Raw genomic sequence first — 23,197 nt, forward strand, 5'->3', positions numbered from 1 at the left:
TGGTTCTCCTGCTTTTCTAGCCATAGGAGAGTGAAACCCACCCATGTTCTGCTTAGTGAGTATTGTTGCTGTTCTGGGCTGTGTACATGGGTGGAGGACTCATCAGGAGAGGAAATCAAAGTAAAAGAAAGTGTGTCTTACTAATAGTGCCCCATGGTGAGGGACAGCACTTTAAATCTTTGTAGGCCACTTTGAGAAAAGCAACTTCTTTTGCTTGGACTGTATCCTAGCAGTTGGGTAAAGTTGGTAGTTTGTATGTCGGTAGTTTGGTGGCCTTCTGTGTTGAAGTATTCTGCAAAACTCCCTTAAGCAGGCATGCAGGCAGAATGGTAACCTGGGCACTCTGTGTTGGAAACAACTCCTATGTGAAGACAGATGCTGGAATAGCGTGAGAAGATCGCTCTGACATAGGTCTCATAGAAGAAGATAAAAGCAGAGCATCTCAGTGCTATTTTTTATACCTTCTTAAAGGATAAGATTCAATTAACAGTCAAGTACTGTTCTGGTAGTCCTGATGAGTTCAATAGAAGTGCCTTGCAGTCATCTCAGCTGTAGAGGAGATGCTAAATAATGTTCTATGGTGTTTTGACATAGTATAGCAGTGACTGTGGAGACTACGATGCAAGCCTTTCAATGGCACAAGGCATGAAGATGAGCTGAGAAATAGGTTAAATTGCCTATCATCTGATTAATGGAATAAGGTAATATGGCAACATCACTGACTGAAGAAATGTGTGCTCTCTTAAGTGGCTAGTAGATTTTATATAGGGGCAGCACAATTCTTATAGATTAACCTGCTAGTAGTATCTTAAGGCTAATAACTCCAAACTAAACTATTCAGTTTCTCCCTCAGTGCTGATGATCTGGCTCCGTGCCTCAAAACTGGTGGATGGGGATTTTGGAGCTCTGTTGGTGGTGGGTCATGGGACCAAATAAACTCCAGTCTGCAGGGGAATGTAGGTGTACAAAGTACAGTTGTAAGTGCACAGCATTCAAGTGCCTGTGTATTGATTTGTTTCCATACTCTAAATTTGTCGCTCAAACTTCTGTTGGTCGTTGCTCATCTCCATTATAGAGGAAATACTGTCGCTTAAAACAGTATTTTCAAGATTATGATAAAGTTCTGTTAAGAGCCTTTTTTCTGCCAGCTTAATTTAAGAACTTAATTTATTTCTTTACCTAAAATTTTATGTTCTTTACCACTTTTCTGATGGGTAACTGCATGCAGATTCACTTTCCAGCCCCAATTGTAGAAACATTTTCATGTGAGTGATCCTTCTAACTATGACTAATAAATAGCCAGACAGTCATTCTTCTGCATCACCGAATGCTGCAGGCTTACAAAGTGTATTTGAAATTGGAGACTTGGCCTAAACAGCAAAGTCTTTGGGGAGTAAACCAGTGAAGAAGACAGACCTTTCTTAGCCATGTTACTATGCATGTCACTCTCTTGCTAATGTTTGCTGTGAGAGTACAAATAAATCAGTGATTTTAACCTTATGACTGTCTGGCAGGAGAAGAACTGTGCAAGTAATTGTACATAGTGATTCAGCTTTCCATGTATCTTAAACTATTTAAGATTCTACCCGTGTATATAACAGGCCTTCTTGCATACAAGGGTTATGTTTGAATCAGCGTCTTGGTTCCCTTCCCAAGCAGTTTTTTCTTCCATCTCATCAATATCGAATGGAAACAGCAGGTTCTTAATATGTTGAAAGTGCTGTTCATACCTGCTGAGTATGTGGGATGTTGACAAATGATACAGGGTAGTGATAGGAGTGTGTTTCTCTCATCTGAAAGAAATACTGTGTGGGAGGAGGTGAAAATGAAGGATGAGCTTTTTTTTTTTTTCTCTTCCTTAATGATTGTAGGCCAGCAAGATGAGCTCTATCTTCTTCGCTTTTGTCTGTACAATTCTCAGAGCTGCATTCTGTGTCCCACTGAAACTGTGTCATTCACCTTCAGAGATAGTATTATAGGCTGATAATGCATTAACATATTTGATTTTGATCTTTCTCTAGACACTGTTAGAACTGATTCACTAAAGAAGATTATAGCTGTCCTGGTAACAGCTATGCAGTGTTGCCTCGCACAAGTGGATAGACTCGTGTTCAAAGGAGAAGGTAGCTTCAGGGCTCAAAGGATTACTAGAAGAATTAGTACTGTTTTGTTTTGTTTTGTTTTCTAGAACTGAAAAGCATGCACAAACAAGAGTGCTCTCTAACCACTTCTGGAGAAGGAATTTGTATCCCGTGTCTATTGTAGTTTGCAGGTGACTGATCCAGTGTGTTCTGAAATATGCTAGAAAGGACTTGTTTAGTCTCTCTGTCAAATTCTTGGAATGTGGATTCTCTCTTTCCCTTTGCTGATTGAGCACAAGGTAGGGAAACTTCTCTTTGCTGTATTGTTAGCGCTTTGGCAGTCTGTCCTGTTCTAGGTTTCAAAGTCTTGAGTATTACAGGATCTGTCCCTGTTGCAGGCTTTTTGTTGCTTGTCCAGTGTTCTCACTGTGTCTTTTCTTGCTGAGTTGCTTCTTATCTTACAGTAGTCAAAGAGCTTCCTGCATCTATTTAAGCTGTGAGTGTGTGTGGTGCAATCAAGCTGTCTGTCTAGTACAGCAGAGTGTAAACAGTTTGTGGGACCAATCAGAACCTCTGCTAGTATAGGAAAGCTAACTATGTGAGGCCAGTAATCATTAACCAACGTCAGAAATCTAGATTCTGTAGGACTTGGTAAACCTAGTGTGTCAAGTGAACCTGCTAAAATGGAGACACTAAATTTGGACAACAGCCTCTCATTTTTGTATTGTATTTAACAGTAGTAAATTGTGTATAGCAGCACAGTCTTTTGAAGCTGTTTTTGAAATTGTTTTTTGGCAACTCTTAAAAGCAGTGCGTTTAAACAGGGCATTGCTGCATCTGGGTCTGGTTGAATCATAGAATTGTAGAATATGCTGAGTTGGAAGGGGTGCCATAAGGATCATCAAGTCCAACTCCTGGCCCTTTGCAGGACACCCCAAGAATCACACCATGTGCCCGAGAGTGTTGTCCAAATGCTTCTTGAACTCAGACAGGCTTGGTGCTGTGACTGCTTCCCTGGGGAGCCCGTTGCAGTGCCCAACCACCTTCTGGGTGAAAAACATTTTCCTGATATCTAACCTAAACCTTCTCTGGCTCAACTTCATGCTGTTTCCTTGAGTCCTTCACGAGAGTGAAGAGATCAGTATCTGCCCTTCTGTTTCCCGTTGTAAGGAGGACCATAAGGAGGTCTCCCCTCCAACTCCTCTTCTCCAGGCTGAACAAACCAAGTGACCTCCGCAGCTCCTCATAAGGCTTCCCCTCCAGACTGTTCACCATCCTCATGGCCCTCCTTTCAACACTCTCTAATAGCTTTGTATGTTTCTTATGTTTTGGTGCCCAAAACTGCGTACGCTACTCAAAGTGAGGCTGCACCAGTGCAGACTAGAGTGGGACAATCACCTCCCTCAGCCGGCTGGCGATGCTGTGCCTGATGCCCTCCCAGGACACAGTTGGCCCTCCTGGCTGCCAGGGCACTGCTGACTCATGTTCAACTTGCCATCGACCAGGACCCCCAGGTCCCTTTCCACGACACTTCTCTTTAGCCTGTCATTCCCCAGTCTATACACACAACCAGGGTTGCCCTGTCCCAAGTGCAGAATCCAGCACTTTCCCTTGTTAAACTTCATGCAGTTGGTAGTTGTTGTAATAGCATGGAAAAAAAAGGCAAACCAACCTCAATTTGTGGTTTCAGTGTGGAAAAAGATTGGTTAAGACATCACCTAATAACTGTATTCTGCATGAGACATGTTAAGTAGCAGTATCACTTGCCCAAAGGTCTAAGGCTCTCTGTCTAGTAGAGAGCTGTAAAATTGTTATGCTAAAAGGTTTTGGTTTCTTCCTTCTTTGAAAGATGTAAATACTTTTTTTTTTTTGTAGTTCAAGAGCAATGGTAAGATGAAAATTAGTTAGTGATGTTTTACGGTTATGTGTTAACTTCTTTATATTGTACTATTGTGTTTCTTAAAGAAAAGATCAAATCTACAAAGTTGTTTGAATACCTGACTCCAAGTCGAGATTGAAGGGGCTCAGGTATCGAAGCTCAAGCGGTGATAGTACCAATCACTGATGGGTATCTGGGACCTCTGTGCAAAGGCAGAATCTGTTCCCCAGGGTTGGCAGCCAAAATAAGTGTCAGTTAATTCTGAAGAAATACTTGGGCTAATAGCTGTGCATAATTATTTTTTTTGTTTCCTTGTTGCTTCTGAAAACCATAAGGAGTAAAGGTGAAAGCCTTATGAGGGAAAAGTAAATGCCTTGTTTGTAGCATGCAGTTCCAACTCCCAAGCCACACTTAGAACCTAGAAAACTGAGAAGCAAGAAAACTTGGGTAATTTGTTATTTAACTGCTTTGTATGAGGAATTTTAATGCTTCTTAGTAGCCTGAGTGCTGGACTGTTGAAAACAGCTTGCGCATTAAATGTGTTCCACAGGGAGAATAATTATCTTTCGATACCAGAGTTAAATAAGGAAAAGAGTGATGTAATATTAAGCCGTAACTTACAGCAGCATATAAGAGATTGCAAAATCGGTTCTTTCATATCTTTTATTAGAGATGAGTACTGAAGCAGAACAGCAGCTTCTCCATGATGCTAGAAATGGAAATGCTGAAGAAGTTAAGCAGCTGTTGGATACCATGGACAAAGGAGAAATAAGCTTTGATATCAACTGTAAAGGTTAGTAGCCTTCTTCAAATGTTTTGTAATCTCACTGTTGAAGCCACATGTAGTGAAACTGGTAGTGATAGTATAATCTTGCTGTCTTTGGAGTGCTTAACACAGTAATAAAAACCCATTCAAATGGCTGCTTTTACCCCATGACTCAAGGCCATACTTGCATAGGGGAGAGATAATAGAAGCAGAGTACGGAGAGTAGTAATGTACAGAAAACCTCAGAGTAATTCACAGACGTTAGAAGTGTCGACAAGATGAAGAGACGGTACCTCTCTTTGCTTGTGTTCGTGCTTATGCCAGCTTTGGAGCTTTGTAATACTAAACAAAAGAGACCATGGTGCGAAGGGGTGGTTCAGGGAAGTAAATAGCCTTCATCGGAGCTGCAGAGATTAGATCAGGTCATTCATTTCTGCTCTGTAGGAGCATTACATTTCTTGCCACTTGCAGGAACGTTTGGGACAAATATATGGTTTTATTATTAGCATTATACTAGGTTACTTGGGAAAAGAAACTAAAACTGTTCTCCATCTATCTTTGGCCAACACTAAAGTTTTGCTCGTGTAGCTAACTTAGTTATGGCCAAGCAACTTGCGTGCTGAGCATTAAAACTTCAGACTGGGATGGGATTTGCAAGCTTGCTAGCAGTTTCAGGCTGCTTTATTTCTTTATTAATTTAGTAGCTTTATATTTCTCTTTATTTACACAAGTGTGTTTCTGGTTGCTTCAAAGAAGTGGATGTATATCCCACTCTTTTACACAGGCTAGTATTCTGTTATTGAGCATATAACTGTTAAGCAGCACTAAGAAGACAGTGATACAGAGGGAGAGGGGAGAGCAACTATGCTTCATCTTGGCCATGACAGAGGGAACACCTTGCCCTAAAGAGCAGGGATGCCTGTTATCTGACTAAGCTTAATCATCAGTTTACTCATCCTTTTGTTTGACTGCTCAGCTGTGTTTGTGTTTTCCCAATGGTTAGTGTACTCACTTCAGAAAAACAAGTTGTAAATCCAAGTTCTTGCTACTTCATCTTTGGGTAGCTAGTTCATAACTTAAAGGGGAACTAAACAGACCTTGATGAAGGTGAAATCCTCCACCCTCACAAGTATGTCCTTTGCAAATATTCAAGACATTGTGTGTAGTGCCTAAACGGTTGGAATAAAAGTTCCATAAAATTTGTGAAACAGTACCCATAAAAAAGTTCCTGAACTTTCTTGTGCTTAGAAGAGATTTCAGAGCATCTCTCATGTGTTCTTAAACATAATCTGAAGCTGAGAAATAATAATTAAATGGCATAGTCTGCAGTCCATATTATGTAAAACAAACAGGACTCTGGTCAGAAAGTCTGCAGGATAGAAGAGACTCAGGTAATGAGGGGAAAGATGGTGCTTAGCTGTTGTTCTTCTAGTTTAGCAATACATGCCAGCCAGTTAATCCTTGCTTGCTAATGGGAGCTCTAGGAAGCTAGATGGACTGCTTGTGATAGTTCAGGTTAAAAAAATTAATTCTGAATATGGAATCGGTCTGCAGTGAAATCTCTAGGTTCTGATTCTTCTAAATGTTGGAGGACATAGAAGTGTAATTAAAGTGTTTTCTGGGGGAACTGTTCTCTGACTTCAGAGTTAACTCTCTGCTCTTCCACAGTCACTTTTCAGAGACTAACTTGTTTCACTCTGCTCCCATAGAGTACTCCTTTGGAAATAGTCTAAGGCAAATTCAGACCAAACAGCCTCTCCAGTATAACTGTCCCTGCCATTTTGCCTCTTCACTAGCATAACCACTGTCTTGCTACAAGTTCTGATCTGCTGGGTACTACCAGACAGTAATTGTATAACCACTTGATGATTAACTAAAATACACGCTTTAGACTGTAACTGTCTGTTTGCAACCCTCAGTCTTCCTTCTCTTCCTGACAGCCTCTTGTGGTTCTGTCATTACCTTCTTGCATAATCAGATGTCCCTAGGAAGTCAGGATATGGGGAATGTCTTCAGTGCTGTGGCAGTTCCTTCAGTACTTGAATCTGATGTTGCAGTGACACTTGGCCTGGAATAAAGTGCTTCTGGAGCAGGTGGGAGGCTGTACTGGAGGTAGTGTAAACTTCGTCCAGGGTGTGCCTTAGGAGATATAAGTCTGACAAGTCAATGTCCCTGCATGTCAAAGCCTATCTTTGACACCTTGTACTTGTCTTTCCAGGGGGGAGCCTTATCTGAGGCTGTGTGTGCTATAGATTCATAAGTGTAAAGTGTGACAACAGTGATCCTAAACACCCCAATTTCAGCCAAAGTGAAGGAAGAGAAAGTAAATTCAGGCTTCTTCTACTTGCTCTGTTGTGACTGTATTCTACCCAGTCAGTGCTTGCAGATAATCAGGACTTGCTTGAGGAGAATCCAGCCATATGATCTGAACTGCTTTTGGTTTTCTCAGTTCACCATTTTGGAAAGAAGGTATCTGCATTAAAACAGTACTAAACCCAGGTTTCACCTAAAATGATCATGTTTTCTAAGGCCATCTATTGTTAGCTCATTCTCCTTAAATACAAGAAAACAGAATATCTAGGAATTTGCAAAGTAAGAAATCTATAAAGGTCAATGGTCAATAGTGTGTTATGGCAAAATACACATTTGAATGACTGCACAGTGGCTTAGGAGGCCACAGCTGGGAAATGATTGTCTAGTTTGTCTCCATTCTCTAAACGAATGGTAACACTTGAGACTTAGAGTTAACTGGCATTAAAGCAAAGAGCTGTGTGGAAGGGGTAGAGAACCTTATATTTTTGTTGAGATTATAATATTTCTATTTTCCTATCCTTGCATTCTCCCCTGTGTAATGATTTTCTGGTTTAAAATAACAAAAAAAAAGGTGCAAGCACTTGTGGTCACTTGAAGAGAAGTAACAAACACCTTAAGGGCTTGAGAAATAACTGCCCAGCTAACATCAGAAATGCAAACACTCAGAGTGGATGCAGAACAAGGGCCTGTGGCACTTTATCCAGTAAGAACTACAAACCCACTGGATGGGTTTCTATTTTGTTTTGTTTTTTTTTTCATGACCAAATTCCTTGGCAGCAGCACAGTCTTGTCAGTGCTGTAACTAATGACTGTCTTGGGCTAATTTTATGAATTCAGTGCAACTCAGACCTCTTTTGTGTTCTTTGAAAGAACCTTATTCCCTACTAGACTGAGAGATGAATGATGTCTATTTAGTATGTTATCCAGCACAAATAGCCCCAGAGTTAGTGATCCACGCAGTGTTTATCTTCTGTGGTACCCTAGCCCATCAGTCACATAGAGTAGGAGCTCTGTTGTAGGCCTGACTGTGATGAGGGAAAGATCTAAATCTGGGGTTGGAAACGAGTTGAGAAGAAAGAAAATCAAACAACAAAAGAAATTACCAATACAGGGTGGAAATGTTACCTGGAAACAGTTCTAAGAAATGGGAAAGTATTTCAGCTGTGAACCACATTCTAATGTTAATTTTTATTATGAAAGCATAATAAAGAATAATGAACTTTCAAGACCAAGAGTTTGTTTTTCCTCATGCTAGTGGCTTGTTTCCTTAGGGCGAACTTATGCTGTGCATGTTTAATGCCTCACTACTTGGGGTTACATGACAGGGGAAAATTTAATGGTGACAGTAATTTCAAAACAGTTTCTGATGCCTCATTTTCATTTTGCTTCCAAATACAAAATGATTGCTTTTAGGTGACACTCAGAATGCCTTGGGTCTGTTGCTTAGTAAAAAGCACAAATCAGCTTTGCTTAATGCAGTTGAGTGTTGCTGTTGGAAAGTGACATGGATTGTTAACTTTAGTAATCTCTAATGCTTTAATATCTTGCTTTTAAAGAAGTGATTGTAGGACAGTTGTTGAATTTTATTCTTACAGACAGTCCTCCAGCATGTTTTAAATGCTCTTTAAAGCATAAATCATATTTTCCTTTGCATGGTCACTTATGTGCCTGCTTCCTGTCTGTGCTTTATCATTCTGCAGCTTAGAGCTGTAGGTGATACATGAGTTCTACTGTGCACAAAGATTTCAACTCATGTTACTCAGTAAGGCTGTCTTTATTAAAATTGAATGCAAGCACAAGACAACAAAGAACTCCAACATTAGATCATTCCACCTGTTTTGTTTTTAATCCTTTGTTTGAAAAATGAGTTGTCCTACCTTTCCTTTGAGTAAAGGAAATAAAATTGGGTAAACCAAAGAGTTTTTTGATAAACAAGAGAAATATGTACCTGCACGTGCCGTTTTCATAGTGAATGAAAGTAACCAAAGCTGCTTGCTAGCGTTAAAGGATGAGGCATTACATGCAAACGGAAGTTTTATTCTCAGTCAGGCTACATGACTTTTTCCTCTCAGAAAGATTTTGTAGATTTGAATCTAGCATTTTCAAACTGCATCCTGATTTTTCAAATAACATGAGTAGTATTGGTGCTTCCAGCCTTCTTGCTCCTCTGTTACTGTGAAGAATGGTCACCTATGCCAGCTATGGTCACCTTGAATTGTATTGTGAGACCAAAACTTAATTTACCTGTTTTATCTTTTAGGCAGAAGTAAATCTAATATGGGTTGGACACCTCTTCACCTTGCTTGCTACTTTGGACATGCTGTTGTGGTAGAGGATTTGCTGAAGGTATGTTTCTACTTTCCTCTGCATCTAAGGCAGAAAATTCTTTGTTATTCTAGAAGCAGTTAGTGTTTATTCAGGTTTTTGTGATAGAAGAAAGGAGACTTTGCAGGGAGGCAGAGCCACTCCTACAGTTTATATACATGTAACATTGAGGTAACTGGTCATTAAAACTAAGGAATGAGGTAGTTGTGGTAGGTAGAGAATGGCACAGTTTACAGGGATCCAAAATAGTGACACTGGAAATCTTCGCAGTAGCATAGATTGGTTACTCTGAACAGTGTTTACAATTATCAGTGCTTAGCTAGCTTTCTCTTGGAGTGTGTGTGTAACTGTCGACATATAGGAATTGAAGACAAGTACTGTATACAGGTATGCACTCATGAAAGCTCAGCTTTTTTCAAGCTTAGTGGATATCTGTATATAGGAAGCCAGCACGTGATACTAGTAATGCAGTTACTTCAAGGGTTTGATCTAGGCTAGTGTAGTACATAAAGTACATAAATTTAGGCAATTTCACTTTCTGAGTTGTAGGAAAAGCTAAAGTGTCTCAAATGCAATAAACCTGTGTTATCTAGTTCTATGTTGTGCATAAAAGTATGCCCAGAATTCTGCACAAAATGTTTCTTTCAGGAACAGGCTGATATAGTTCTACTCATTATTGCTTTCTAACATCTTTGAAATAATGAACTCTGTGATGAACTTTGAAACAACAAACCTCTGCCATCAAAGCTGACCTGTTTATTTGTGCATAACAACTGCAAATGCAGTGAATATGTGGCTTATGACTTACTTTTTTTTTTTTTTTGCTCTTGGTAGCTTCAACGAACCCTAATTTTATTAGACCCTATTCATATTCGACAGATTTTTCTATAGCTGGCAGGAGTGTGATAAACAGCCTCAAGTACAAAGGTAGCTAATCTAAACTTGAATTTCATTCAGAATAAAGGCTGCTGGCCATAATCCAGACTCTAAAGGAAGAAACAAATTTGAGATTTCTTTAAGAAATTCTTCTCTAGCCTCCATACTTCCTCAGTAAATAATGCTGTTTTCAATTTAAGAGGGCTATTTAAAGCAAAAGGTAAAGTTTTATTACTTAGTGCATTTTTCAAGCATCCAACTTCAAAAGCTCTGAAAGCTAGGCATGTGCGTCTGTGTATTTGTGCCTAAATTTTCTGTTCAAAGAGCAAGTGAAGGAGATACCAGAAACAGAGCTCTAGAATCTAAGTCGGGTTCATCAGTTACCTTTAGGGAGGCAGCAGTGACCTGGCTAAGTCATATGATCTAAACATATGTGCTGAAGTTAAATATGTCCTGCCCTCTTTCTGACCCTTTGAGAGGTTAGGTAAGGTGGTGTAGAAGGCATACTCAGTGAAAGAAGAATAGTGTTTCCTGGTTTCCTGGAACAGTGCCTGTGCAGTGTGGCAAACAGTCCTCCTTTCAGATAAAAGGTATGGGATGGAGAAAAAGTGTGACAAAAGGAAGGGAGATTCAAGACAAAGACTGAAGAAGAGGAAAGGGAGAAGAAAGGTTAGGTTTCAGATGGTACTATCAATGCTCACGTGGAAGTTTGCACTTCAAGTGAAAGAACAGCAGTAGTTGCCTAGGGAGAAGACTTGTTATATCAGGAGCTCCAGGAGGCTGGTGGTACTTTGTGCATCTGTGACAAATGTATGTATGTTACACAGTACCACTATAGTTCTTTCATTAATTTGTTTTTTGTGTTTTTTTCCTAACACCTCCCTGCCAAAAAACGCCAAACAAATAAATAAACCAAAAGCCTACAAAACTCCCAACAGCCCAAACCAAAGAAAAACCAAGCCAACAACACCCGCACCCCCTGCGGGGTACTTATTTCCCATATACCATATTCTTAAATGTGTGAGAGTTACCTGGAAAAATGCAGGAGGCATTTTTGAAGCAATTTGCAGAATGTGGGTTATGAATCTTACATATATACTTTATCTTTGTTTCCAGGATGTGTTACAATTCTGATCTGATTTGCCATGAGGGCTATATTAGTTCCTGTCCTCCCTTCCCCCCCCCAGTCAGAGGGAATAGCTATGTAGTTCTTGTTGGAAGGACATTCAGATGTCTTTTGGTCTTGCTGTTTAGGCTGGTGCGGATGTGAATGTGCTGAATGACATGGGGGACACTCCACTCCATCGGGCAGCTTTCACAGGACGCAAGGTAAAGTATGTTGGCTTTTTTAAGCCTCAGTTGTAGAATTATTAAGAAAGTGCCAGCAATAAGATCACTTCTGGAAGATGTTTTTACAGTGTCTAAAAATGACTTATTGTCTGTTTTGGTACAGTGTGTTCAGAAGGACTAGGCACATTGCCTCGCATGTATAACTCTGTCCAAAAAAAAAAACCCACAGAGAGAAATCACATTGTTTTAATCTTAGTGGCTTCTAGAGGGGGAAAAAAACCCTGTTAGTTAGGACATGCAGGCCCATTTGGTATCTGGAAGTGCTGTTTCTTCACAGATAGCTAGAACTAAAGAGCTTTTTATAGGCCTGTGTAACGTGAGACTAGTTTGATTTGTTCCCCACGTGCCACCATCATTCCAAAACCAGTACCGCTATGGATAGCCTCTTAGGCCTTCTGAAGGAGTGAATACTTACTGTGTTATGAAAAGAGCCAATTGCACTATTTTTATCTGTCAAATTTAGCATTTGCACCAGGTATGCCAGCTTTTCAGAGTGAGTCTGTTCGGCTATAACTCCTGTTAGTTCCTTCAGCCTGACTGATGTGAGAGAGAAGATTGCAGTCAGCCTCACTCTTCAATCTCTCTAAAACATCCCTTCCTGTTTTCATAAAAAATCAGCAGTGGTGAGAAACTGTTAGTTACACAGCTCATCTTACAGGATGTCAGTAGCTGGAAAGCCCGATTGTGGCCTTACTGTTTTAGAGACAGATAAGGAGTGCTTTTCAAATTGTTTTTCAGGAGGTGGTGATGTTACTGTTGCAGCATAATGCTGATACTTCCATTGTTAATGGGAGTGGAGAGACTGCAAAAGAAGTTACTCATGATAAAGACATAAGGAATATGTTGGAAGGTAACTTTAATAGGTTTTATTTGTTTTTTTCAACACATGTACATTCTGAAAGCTGATCTTTCTACTTCACATTACAGAATCTCAGTTGAATTTTCTCTTTAAATTTTGTCATTAGAAAGAAAAATGTCACAGTTTTTGGTTCTCATCTGCGGTACTGACAGGTGGGGGTTTTTTTGTGACTTGGAGAGTTAAGTATCATGAATGCATTATTCAAGTAACTATTTCAGTCCTGCTAGGGGTAGTCCTTGCTACAGCTCTGAATAGTATATGGTAGTCAAAGTCTTGGCTCACTGGAAGAGGAAAAGCTCAAGTCAAGAATATTAGGTGACTTTATATCAACTGAATCATTAAAGGAAAAAAATGCTAAACAGTTTGCAAAGGTGCCCCATTTTTGAATCAAGTTCAGGACTTGCTATTGCAGTCATAAATGTTAAGTAAAAAGGGAAAAAAAAAAAAGTAAAACCTCTTCCCCTCATTTTCCTGCATTGCCTCACAGGGGTCAAAAGTGAGGCAGAGAGTGCCCAAATACTTACCTAAGTTCACTGCTTATAGTTTTGGAGAGTTCTAAGAACTGTGTTGCTTCCTGGTAGTATCATGTGATACTCATAAATACAGCTGATGCTCTGTGTCCGCTAACATAGACTGTACATGTGAAGTGATCTCACTTCTAATTCTGCATGCAGATGCACAGATAACAGTCCTTTCAGCTGCTCATCTGCTGAATTTTTAGAGAAGAATAAAATTCTTGTAGTGTGATAGGAAGAGTAGAAGAGAAGCCGAAAAGAGCACAGGGAAGATCTAATGAAGGTGTCACAGAGTCCCCGTTTTCCCTCTCACAGGGAATGGGGTTGGTTATAAGTGTTGAAAAAATTATAATAATAATATGTATGTTTATATAAACTCACACATTTTGTCAAATTTTACATGCTTTGAACATAGTTTTGCTCTGACACAGACTTTTCTGAATAAATATTCTATTTATACCTGTTCCAAATGAATAACACTGGAACTCTTTTTTTCTCTAGGCCTGTTTTGATATAGTTTTTCAATGCTTTACTTCATGTGTACTTGCTACTTTATTGAGACTGACCTTAATTTTTTTTTTTTAAATAGCGGTGGAAAGGACACAAGAAAGGAAACTGGAAGAGCTCCTCTTAGGAGCAGCAAGAGAGGGGGAAGTGGGGAAACTGACTGCCTTGGTAAGAATTCAAGTGCTTGTAATACTTTTGTGTCAAGTGATTCGAGCCATAATGCTAATGTAACAAAATATGACATTGTACCTTGCATTGCAAAGCGCTGTGACTTCAGAATATCAGTGCTGTGCACCATGTTATGTAAGGTGCTGAACCCTGAGGGGTTTTCCAGCCTCCCTGTTGGAGATTGCAAAAAATGGTTTTCAGCTTCTTCTGTGTTTTTAAATTCTTGTCAGTTAGTTGTAAATAGCAGTGTAACAGTTCTAGGTCTGCTGACGTGAGCTTATTTTGTTATTGTGGATGCCTTAATGTCATGGGTGCCTAGGTTTTCATCACGGTGTGGTCTTAAATCTTGAAAGTAAGTTTTTTGTCATTAGCATCCATTGCAGCTGAAGTCTCTGTAATTTTCAGTGGACAGTTGTCTGCACAACACAATTTCATGCTGAGCAGAAATTGAAAACTGTATATGTGTGCCCATGCACACCCATAGAAATTCCAGCTGACCAGTACACTGGCATGGTAAGACTATTGGAGGAGCAGATCAAAGAAGAATTGAGACTGGAGGGTTCCTCTGGAGATAAACTAGTCCAGTTCCTGTTTGCAGAGCAGAATAAACTAGAGCAGGTTGCACGGGACTGTATCCAGTTGGGTTTTGAAGCCAGTTTTGAAGTTGGGTCCCAGTGCTTGAACTCAAGCTTTTTGGAGTCCTGAAGAGTGTCCCTGGAGGTAAGACATGCAGTATGTAACATTTTCTAGCTAGTTGGCACCTTTAGTAATACCTTTTATTTAAGGCATCAAAGCAGTCTAAATACTTCTACTTACTTCTAATGGAAAATTTACAAATGTGAAATTTGTATATTGAGAAATTTGACATTCTTTACTTTCCTGCCTAGAAGCCAGAATGATCATCTATTCAAAATTTGTTATTTCCCTCCTCTAAATTTATTTATTCTTATCTGAAGAACTCTTGTCTTTCTAACTCCTTCTTACATGGAAACTGTTTCTAAATCTTTGGTCATCTTTGTAATTCTTATTTGTACTTTTTTGTACTGTCTCTTTGAAATGGAGAGAGAACTAGAGCTGTACACAGTAACTAAGATGTGGAAGAATAGTCCATTAGTACACTGGCACAATTGTATTAATTGTAATTAATAAGCTGACATAATAGATTGTTCTTGATTCTGGTAATTTTAACACTTGTTGCATGTCTTCTTACCTTAAGCTGATGTGAAAAAACAATCAGAAAAAGGTGATTCCTCATAGAAATCTGTTATTGAAGAACTCTGCTTTCTCTTATGTGGCATTTAACTATGCATGTAACTGTTCCTGTCAACGTTTTAGTTTCTTAGTAATTTTTTTAGACATGTGTAGTATCTTTGAGCTCTGTATATGTGACATGTGATACATTGATCTCTAACTTTTTGAAATACTTACACGTTTTTGACCCCGAGACAGTTTTTAAGTCAAGTCTTAAGATGTGTTCCTTGGAATCCATTGGTGTGAGTACTTGGACCTGTGACCGTTGAATTACAATTTTCAAACTCCTGATGACTCTTGAGGAAGTCCCAAGAACTTTCTTCATTTCCAGCTCTGTAGTGTAAACCTCTTTGACTTTCCTACCTTTAGGTTAATACCTCTGCAGAGAATTTGTGTAGCTCTTCAGAACTGCCCTATATCTTGAGAATTGCTCATACTTTGCCTACTGATTGTTCAGGCCTTTCTGCTCCTACTGTATGGGGTTTTTTTATTAGCAGACTGTTATGCCTGTGGAACTTTAGCTACTTACATGTATTTTTATTGTGAGACCTAACACCAGAATGTTTTATTTACTTCACTGCCTTTGGAACAGAGTGCCACTTGCTTGAAAGATACCCTTTTGTTATTAATTCTCTTTTATCTTGAGTATCTTTACAAAAAAAGGCTGTACTGCGTATTGTAACACAGTTGTCTGGAACAGATAATTTAATGGTGCAGTTTCTCTAAACCTCCTAACTGAACTTCAGACCCTTTTTTCTCCTTTACCTGCATATGCTTAACTTTATAACTGCTTTCTGTTGAAGTTTCTTGAAGTCAAGTGGAAGTGGTGGCTTTTGTGCTTCTCTTTTGTCAAGGTTCTCGCTAGATCACAATTTGTTTTGCTACTAGGAGCTAGGTCTTCAGCAACTGAATCTTAACCCAGGCTTTTTAGTCTACTTGAGGCAAAACCAGTGTGTTCTTCCTCTGAGTTTTCAAAAATGTACTGTGCATTTCCTGAGGTGATTGGAGAGATTTTTATCACAGTGAGCTGATGCATCAAACTTTCTTCCAAATAATGCTTTGTAATATGGTGTAAGGTGCTGAAAGCACAGGCATGCAGCTTAAGAGGTGTGGAGGCAAGAAGTCAGGAGACAGAGATAAGGTAGATGTAAAACAGCTGGTTGGGGTAGCTAAAACTTAGGAATCCTCAGGAATGCAAGTATTTGACCACAGTATTAATGAGGCTATACTTTCACAAGCTCCCACTTTTTGACTTTTGTTCTCTTATCAGTTATCTATAAATAACATCTGTAGCAGTTTATCCTTTACAGGACTATTTCTGAAGCATGTTTTAGGTGGTTGCTGTTGATGTTAACTTAAATTGTTGCCATGGGAATTCTGTTATTATGGAGTAATTTCTCAATGGCTAATGAGAATGCTTAAACTGAGTTTCTCTGAAAGTGTTGTCATACACTTGTGACTGGTCTCCTAAGGCTGCTTATCAGTAACTTAGCCTTTCTGTTAAGGCAGTCCCATTTGGCTCATGAGCCTAACTATGTGGCTGATATTGCATGAAATGGTTTGGGTTGGAAGGGACTCTAAAGATGATCTAGTCCAACGCCTGTATACACATCCAACAGCCACATAATTTGAGTAGAAGTGTAGTGGTATTTTCTGGTAGTTAGTAGTGTCATGTTTAATGACCCTTCTCTTTGATGGGATCAGTTTCTCCAAACATTTATCTTGTGTGCAAGTTAAACCTGGGTGATTTTTTTTTCCTCAGTTACGTAGTTGCTCTAATCTTAATAGTTAGACTTCAGAATGCAGCAAAGCTGCAGTCTGTGTGACAGACTGCCTATCCTAGGAGCCTCTAAATGGCCTAGGCTGTCTGTGTCACTGACACAGTGAAGGTCTGCCACCCTTCAGTAAAAGTTCTTACTCTCTGAAAACAGGGTGGCCAAACCATTTTTTTCTGGATTTAGTGTTGACCTGTGCTAACTTTTAAACCGTGCCTGGGAGCCTTTTATGGAGAACAGTAGATTTTTGACAGTAGAATCGCATAGGGCCATTCTAGCTATATAAAGGACTGAACTGCAATGCTGGGCAACTTTCCCTGGCACTGTGCAACTGAGCAGGATAAATGTGTCCATGCTGTGCAGTAGAAGGGGAATAGCAAGCAAAAAAACTGAAGTTCCTTGCTTTAGCTGAACATCTTTTGTGATTGTTGTAGTCCTTGCCCTTGCACTTGCACTTGCTACGTGCCCTCTTTGTTGCCAGATCTACACTGAAGTATCCTATTTAGGAATCCCTAACTTTCAAAAGAGAGAACATGGCATCTGGAAAGGGAGAAAAACTGATAAGTAAGCAGAACTTTGTTTCTTTCCAGTTGAATAAGCCCAAACCACCTGATATCAACTGTACAGATCAGATGGGGAACACACCATTGCATTGTGCAGCGTACCGTGCTCATAAGCATTGTGCATTGAAACTTCTAAAAAATGGAGCAGACCCCAAAATAAGAAATAAAAACGGTGAGTACCAAAGGAAAAGTACATTAAACATCAAATGGAGACAAATTCAGCTGCTTCTATAAGCTATGTTACTGTGCAGTGCTCAGAGAAAATCTTATGGTGCTTTACAAGCTTTGTATCACTAATAAAGGAAGCTCAAAACTGACTAAATTGCACGAGACTGAAGAACTGTAGCAAAATATGTATATATATGTTTTTATTTTCCAAACATAACCATTTCTAGAAACTTTACCTACTGTCTGAACAATGAAACATGCCTGGCTTTTGTTTTCTTGATGCTAAACATTGAACACAAATAACAAAAAAATAAGATTGAAGATCTGGCTCCTCAGAAGAAGTCTTCTAATGAAACCAAACAGAGGAAAACTTTATGCAGATGCTATGCAAACTGTGTACTTGTCCTCTGGTTAAAGATGCCTCTGTCTTGGTGTTTGTAAATGTTCTAAACTGTTTTGTATAGCTGGGAAGCTAAAAACAAACTTAAACCAGTAATGGCAAAGGGCTGTCTGTAATTAGTAGAACTCTGATGGACAGTTCAGTCCATTAAAGTTCACAAACTTTATAGTCTTCTGCCCCTGAGGAGTTTATATTCCCTGATTCCAAGTAAATGTAGATGCTTGTGGGACCAAACTTTAGTGAGTAAACAGTGTCAAATTATTTTGAAGTTAAGTACATCTAAGTTTATTTGCATCAAATTCTCATGCTTTGTCTTGGTTACTAAACAGATCAGACACCCCTTGATCTAGCCCAAGGTGCAGAAATGAAACTGATACTGTCAGGTAAAACTGGAAAGGTAGGAACTTTTGTATGAATTTAAAATGCCTAGGCTGTCTAGTGGAAGCTATTACTACATGAGCTTTAATTTCTATGCAGGTTATCAACAAACCCCTGAGACGATACGAAGGTCTCCTATGGAAGGTATGTCTTACTTCCTTTTCTAAAATAGCTTATAAGATCTCAAAGTATGTCAGTATGTCCTTTATCTATACTTTAATGATAATTGCTGAATGAGGGAATTTTTCAATAATAAATTTTATAAATGACTTAATTTAGTCTAGTGTATATACAGATGGGCTGGCTGGGTGGGGAGTCACTAGTTTCATGGTACTCTGATCTTATTCTCAGTCCCTAAAATCTCTTTTTTTTTTCTTGGTATATTTTGTGGAAAAGCTTCACTGTGGTAAGGTTTTGTTCCTCATCTGTGTGGTGGGCAAAATGTTTTTTGTTTTTTCTCTCCTTAACAGATTACTTTGATAATCTGTGACTAATATAATACCTTTAAGAATCTGTGACTAATATTTTGCCACAAATTCACCATCTTCTGGAAATTTTAAAACATAGTGGGAAGGTGTCAGAGAGTTTAACGCTTGTTTTGCTGTGTTGCTCAAGTGAATCTATTTTCCCTTTTTAAAAAAGGAGTCTACATGAGTGCTTAATTCTATGTTCCTCAATGAAATCTTTAAAGTTTTCTTCAGTGTAAGTTCTCCTATGTATGCAGTCATGATTGTAATATAAGGAACCAGAACTATGTACTAAAGCTTATGAAAGATAAAATGTTATCATTGGATATCTCAATAGCATTTGTTTCTCATTTGATTTTATAAAATAGAATTTTGTGGTGATCAACAACTCCTGTAATATTAAAAAATGCAGCATTTTAGTATTTCAGTTCATCCTGAATAGCAGGCTCAGCAAAACTTTTGTCTTTAGGTGGTTCCAAAAAGGAGAGTAGCGCTGTAATTGTAGAGTATTCTCAGGTTACTGTGATCACCAAGATATGCAGAACCCAAAACGTTTTCATAATCATTGTCAGTTTTATGTGTTAAGGAAACTTCCCAGTTTGACAGTTTAGAAGGCACTCTGTCAGCCACACTTCCACCACCAGAGACTTTCACTGATGGGACCGAAGCCCAGTGGGTGGCTCCAGTGAGTCGATGGGTGCCCTGCTTGACGCCCTAAATCTACCACACTCACACAGTCAGACAAGGTTTCCTTACCAGCTCAACCCTAGGTTTTCCCTAACAGAGTCTCAGACATGTAGATCCTTTAAAATAATTTAGTCATCATGCAAGAACAAAATAGCAGCTCGAACCAGTGTCTCCGAGGAGGAACCCAGAAAAAAGGAACCCCATGGCTTTTATATCCCTTCAGTCTAGTAGGAAAGTCTGGGGTCTTCCTTCTGAGCTGCTGAGTCTTTGGTTCCTGGCACCACAGGTCACTGTGCCCTTTGCTAACCAAAGGCTTATCACTAGTTCATGGCCTCTTGCCTCGAGCTCCCTCCACCCAGAGCCCAACCTGCAGCTCTTACTGCAGCTGCGCACCAAGCCGCCTGTTAACAGAATACTAAATGTATTCTGTTAACCTTACCTGACCCTTTTCATTTTTTTCTTCTTTTTCTTTAAATTCTTTTCTTAGAGCTCACGATTTTTTGGGTGGAAACTCTACTGGATAGTTCTAGAACATGGAGTCCTTTCCTGGTATCGGAGACAGTAAGTTCTGTGTTTAAATTTCTGAAAAGCGATTTAAATAATTCTTATCCTCACTTTATTAAATCTCTTCTTCTTTCCAAGAGCTGATGCAGTGAATAATGATCATCGTCAGGGATGCAAGCATCTAACACAAGCTGTCTGCACGGTAGGAAGTGAAATGCTTAGTAATACTGAGTTGTGTTTTTATGTAATGGTGTTCCGTACCTGGATAATGAAAACTTCAGTTAGATCGGTAACCTGATCTTTGTTATAAACTAGGGAAAAAGCTTGTGCTGTTGAAAGAAACACTTGTTCTTGTCGAGCAAAGTATTCTTATATGTAAAGTGGCCATAAAGCTCCTTCGTTACTTTTCTAAAGTCCTGAAGATTTAAGCAAACATAAGATATCCTGAAACCTTGGCTGGTCAGTTGTGCAAAGCAACTGTTTGGAGCATGTGATACTGAATAGCAAAGCTCTAGTTCCTCCTTAGCTGTCATTGGCTACTTGTGACTGATTGCATAACTGAGGCTGATCTCAGTTGAACTGATCAATTCTGAAGGCGACTTTTGGAAAACTTCCCTACATTCCATTATGCTTGTGGGAACCATTTTGGAATGGGTGAATAGAGGAAAAACAGGACAAGTGTTGTTTATAATACACAGAAAGATGAAGTGTTTAAGGAAAATGCATTTAGAATCATTTCAGTATTTTTATAACTAACCTGTCCTAGTTTGGCACCACAAGTTCTGTTAAACTGCACTTATATATACACTCGTATTATATGAAAAGTGACTCTTGCTGTTCATTATGTACAAATTCCTCAATACTGGTGATCTTGCACCATTGCTGAGATTTTGTCTGAATCAACTGGTGCAAATAAATGCAAACATATTATTTAGATATAAAGAACCTCTATATTCTTGTTCATGATGTAATGGTACACTTTGAAAAACTTCTGACCAAGATATTTGTAAACTATAATTATTTGTATCAAGACTGAGGCAAAAACTTCTGAGTTAAGAGTAATTTTCTACTTAGCTTACTCTTCAGTTTTTTTCTGACTCAGTCATTATACTAATTTTGTGTTTTCTCCAAATTGCTTTAGGTTAAATCTACAGACAGTTGCTTCTTTTCTGTCAGATGTTTTGATGACACTGTTCATCGTTTCAAGATTCCTAAAAATAGCCTTCCTTCTCAAACTAGAGAGGTAATAATGACTCTTTATCAAAGGCATTAAAATATAATAACTTCTGTAATTAATAATTTGCATACTGCTTGCTATGGATGCATTATTAGCAGTGTGTTTCATAGCTTTAACATCAGGACTTCATAACATAAGTGAAGATATTGAATCTTTTAGCATGATTATAGACTAAACAGCAAAAAATGAACAGATTGTAATTCTCTTATTTAAAATTAATGCTACCTTGTTTTCAAGCTCTTGTTTATTAATTCTGGTTTTTCCTTTTCAGAGTTGGCTAGAAGCAATAGAAGACCACTCTGCATATAGCACTCATTACTGCACACAAGAACAATTGAGTAGTGATGATGAAGATGATGCAATATCTGTTACAGACCTACAGGATACTCTGAAAGTATGTCCTGAGTACTTATTTGGCTCATGTATCTAGGTAGTCAGTATTCGTTTGTGTTGAAATACTTTAGTGTACTTTTGGCTAAAGGTGATGATTTTGCCCACAGATGCATAAATGCTACTTGTGTTTGCGTTGCTTATTGTCATGTTTTCCTGTTCAGACTGTGTGAATAAAATGGCATGCTTATCATAGCTACAGGGCTGTGTTTTTCAGTTTTGCTAGAACTACTGCACAATAGAAAGCTGCTTGAGACTTTCAGCCAGGAGAGGGAGCCTTGAATACTGTAGTTAGTGACCCCAAGACTGAAGCATAACAAAGTTCACCTTCAGTGAGCTCTGTCTCTAAAACAGGCAACAAAGTGTCTTAGAAATGGTCCTTAATCACCTCAGATCACATTAGATGCATTGTACAGTGACTGTTCATACCTGCAATGGAAATGACTAGTCTTGGGTAATTCTAGCATTCAGCCTGTGATTCTTGCTTTTTGCTATAGATAGACTTCTGAAACCTTTTATTTTAAGGGGAAGTTCAGACTGCAATGCAAAAACCTTCATGTGACTAAACTCCAAGTGGCTTGTACCATACCTTTTGGTACAAGAACTCTTAAGTAGCTCATGGCAGAGCAGAGGTGGGGGGATAGCTGGGGCTGGCTGTTCCCAGCAACTGACAGAAGAAGGTGATATTATGTAATAGATAACTGTGAACTGTGCACTCAAAGCCCAAAACACCAACTGCATCCTGGGCTGCAACAAAAGGAGCGTGACCAGCAGGTCAGGGGAGATGATTCACCCCCTCTACCCTGCCCTCATGAGGCCCCACCTAGAGTGCTGTGCACGGGTCTGGGGTCCTCAGCACAAGACAGACATGAACCTATTAGAGCAGGTACAGAAGAGGGCCACAAAAATGATCACAGGGAGTGAGCACCTCTCCTATGAAGACAGGCTGAGACCTGGAGAAGCAAAGGCTCCAAGGAGACCTCATTGTGGCCTTCCAATTCTTTAACAGGGCTTATAAAAAAAAAAAGGAAAGTGACTTTTTACATGGGCAGATAGTGATAGGAGAAGTGGGAACACTTTTAAAGCAAAGGAGGAAAGATTTCTTGTAGATGTTAGGAAGAAATTCTTTACTGTGAGGGTGGTAGGCACTGGGAGTGGTTGCCCAGAGGAGCTGTGGATGCCCCATCCCTGGAAGTGTTCACGGTCAGGTTGGATGGGGCTTTGAGCAACCTGGTCTAATGGAAGGTGCCCCTGCCCATGGCAGGGGTGTTGGAAGTAGATGATCTTTAAGGTCCCTTCCAACCTAGATTATTCTATGATTCTATGATAACTGTCTTCAAGTTCAAATGCAGGCTTGAAATATGATCTTAGGGTTGGTTCCTTCCACGTCATTGTACTTGCCATATATCAGTTAACATATGAATTTGCTTATTTTGGCCTTAGGTTTCTCAAAGAACAAGAAAATGCTCTTCCTGGGTTTTTAAACTTTAATAAACAAGATGGGAAAATGGAAAAGTGGTACATAGCTTTGGGGGCTGATTTGCTATGCTAATTTAAATAAAAGCTGGTCAGCGATATAATGTGCATAAATCTTCTCTTTGTGTCTTTGAAGGTACTTCAAGTAATTTGTTTCAATTTTTTATATCGGTCTCTGGGCTGGGAATCTTCATTAAAATTTAATGCTCTCCAAATCTAAAAATTTCAAATTAAATTTCTCCAAATTTAAAATAGTTAAGAG

At 39.1% G+C, this 23,197-nt stretch overlaps 1 protein-coding gene and 1 long non-coding RNA gene across 3 annotated transcripts in view; one reads left to right on the forward strand and one right to left on the reverse strand.

Annotated features, from left to right (window-relative positions):
- Window positions 1–560, reverse strand: part of LOC113963718 — an 860-nt gene extending 300 nt beyond the window's left edge. The window contains exons 1-2 of the long non-coding RNA XR_003532921.1: window positions 462–560; window positions 142–378 (exon numbers count right to left, since the gene is read on the reverse strand). This is a non-coding gene — a long non-coding RNA (uncharacterized LOC113963718). The remainder of the gene's footprint in view (window positions 1–141; window positions 379–461) is intronic.
- The window catches only part of OSBPL1A (oxysterol binding protein like 1A), a 77,463-nt gene that overhangs the window by 450 nt on the left and 53,816 nt on the right, over window positions 1–23,197 (forward strand). Inside the window, exons 1-13 of one of the 2 annotated variants that reach the window (XM_027675068.1) lie at window positions 595–701; window positions 4,631–4,753; window positions 9,300–9,385; window positions 11,495–11,569; window positions 12,329–12,440; window positions 13,554–13,639; window positions 17,256–17,400; window positions 18,126–18,193; window positions 18,274–18,318; window positions 19,816–19,889; window positions 19,971–20,034; window positions 20,974–21,075; window positions 21,341–21,463. In XM_027675068.1, the coding sequence (XP_027530869.1) occupies window positions 4,633–4,753; window positions 9,300–9,385; window positions 11,495–11,569; window positions 12,329–12,440; window positions 13,554–13,639; window positions 17,256–17,400; window positions 18,126–18,193; window positions 18,274–18,318; window positions 19,816–19,889; window positions 19,971–20,034; window positions 20,974–21,075; window positions 21,341–21,463 (1,101 nt within the window). In that variant the 5' untranslated portion in view covers window positions 595–701; window positions 4,631–4,632. Of the gene's footprint in view, window positions 1–594; window positions 702–4,630; window positions 4,754–9,299; window positions 9,386–11,494; window positions 11,570–12,328; window positions 12,441–13,553; window positions 13,640–17,255; window positions 17,401–18,125; window positions 18,194–18,273; window positions 18,319–19,815; window positions 19,890–19,970; window positions 20,035–20,973; window positions 21,076–21,340; window positions 21,464–23,197 lie in introns of those variants that run through there. The other variant, XM_027675058.1, reaches the window with a different exon arrangement.

Source organism: Neopelma chrysocephalum, unplaced genomic scaffold, assembly GCF_003984885.1.
Source record: "Neopelma chrysocephalum unplaced genomic scaffold, ASM398488v2 Primary Assembly neopelma1_22, whole genome shotgun sequence".
Lineage (NCBI taxonomy): Eukaryota > Metazoa > Chordata > Aves > Passeriformes > Pipridae > Neopelma > Neopelma chrysocephalum.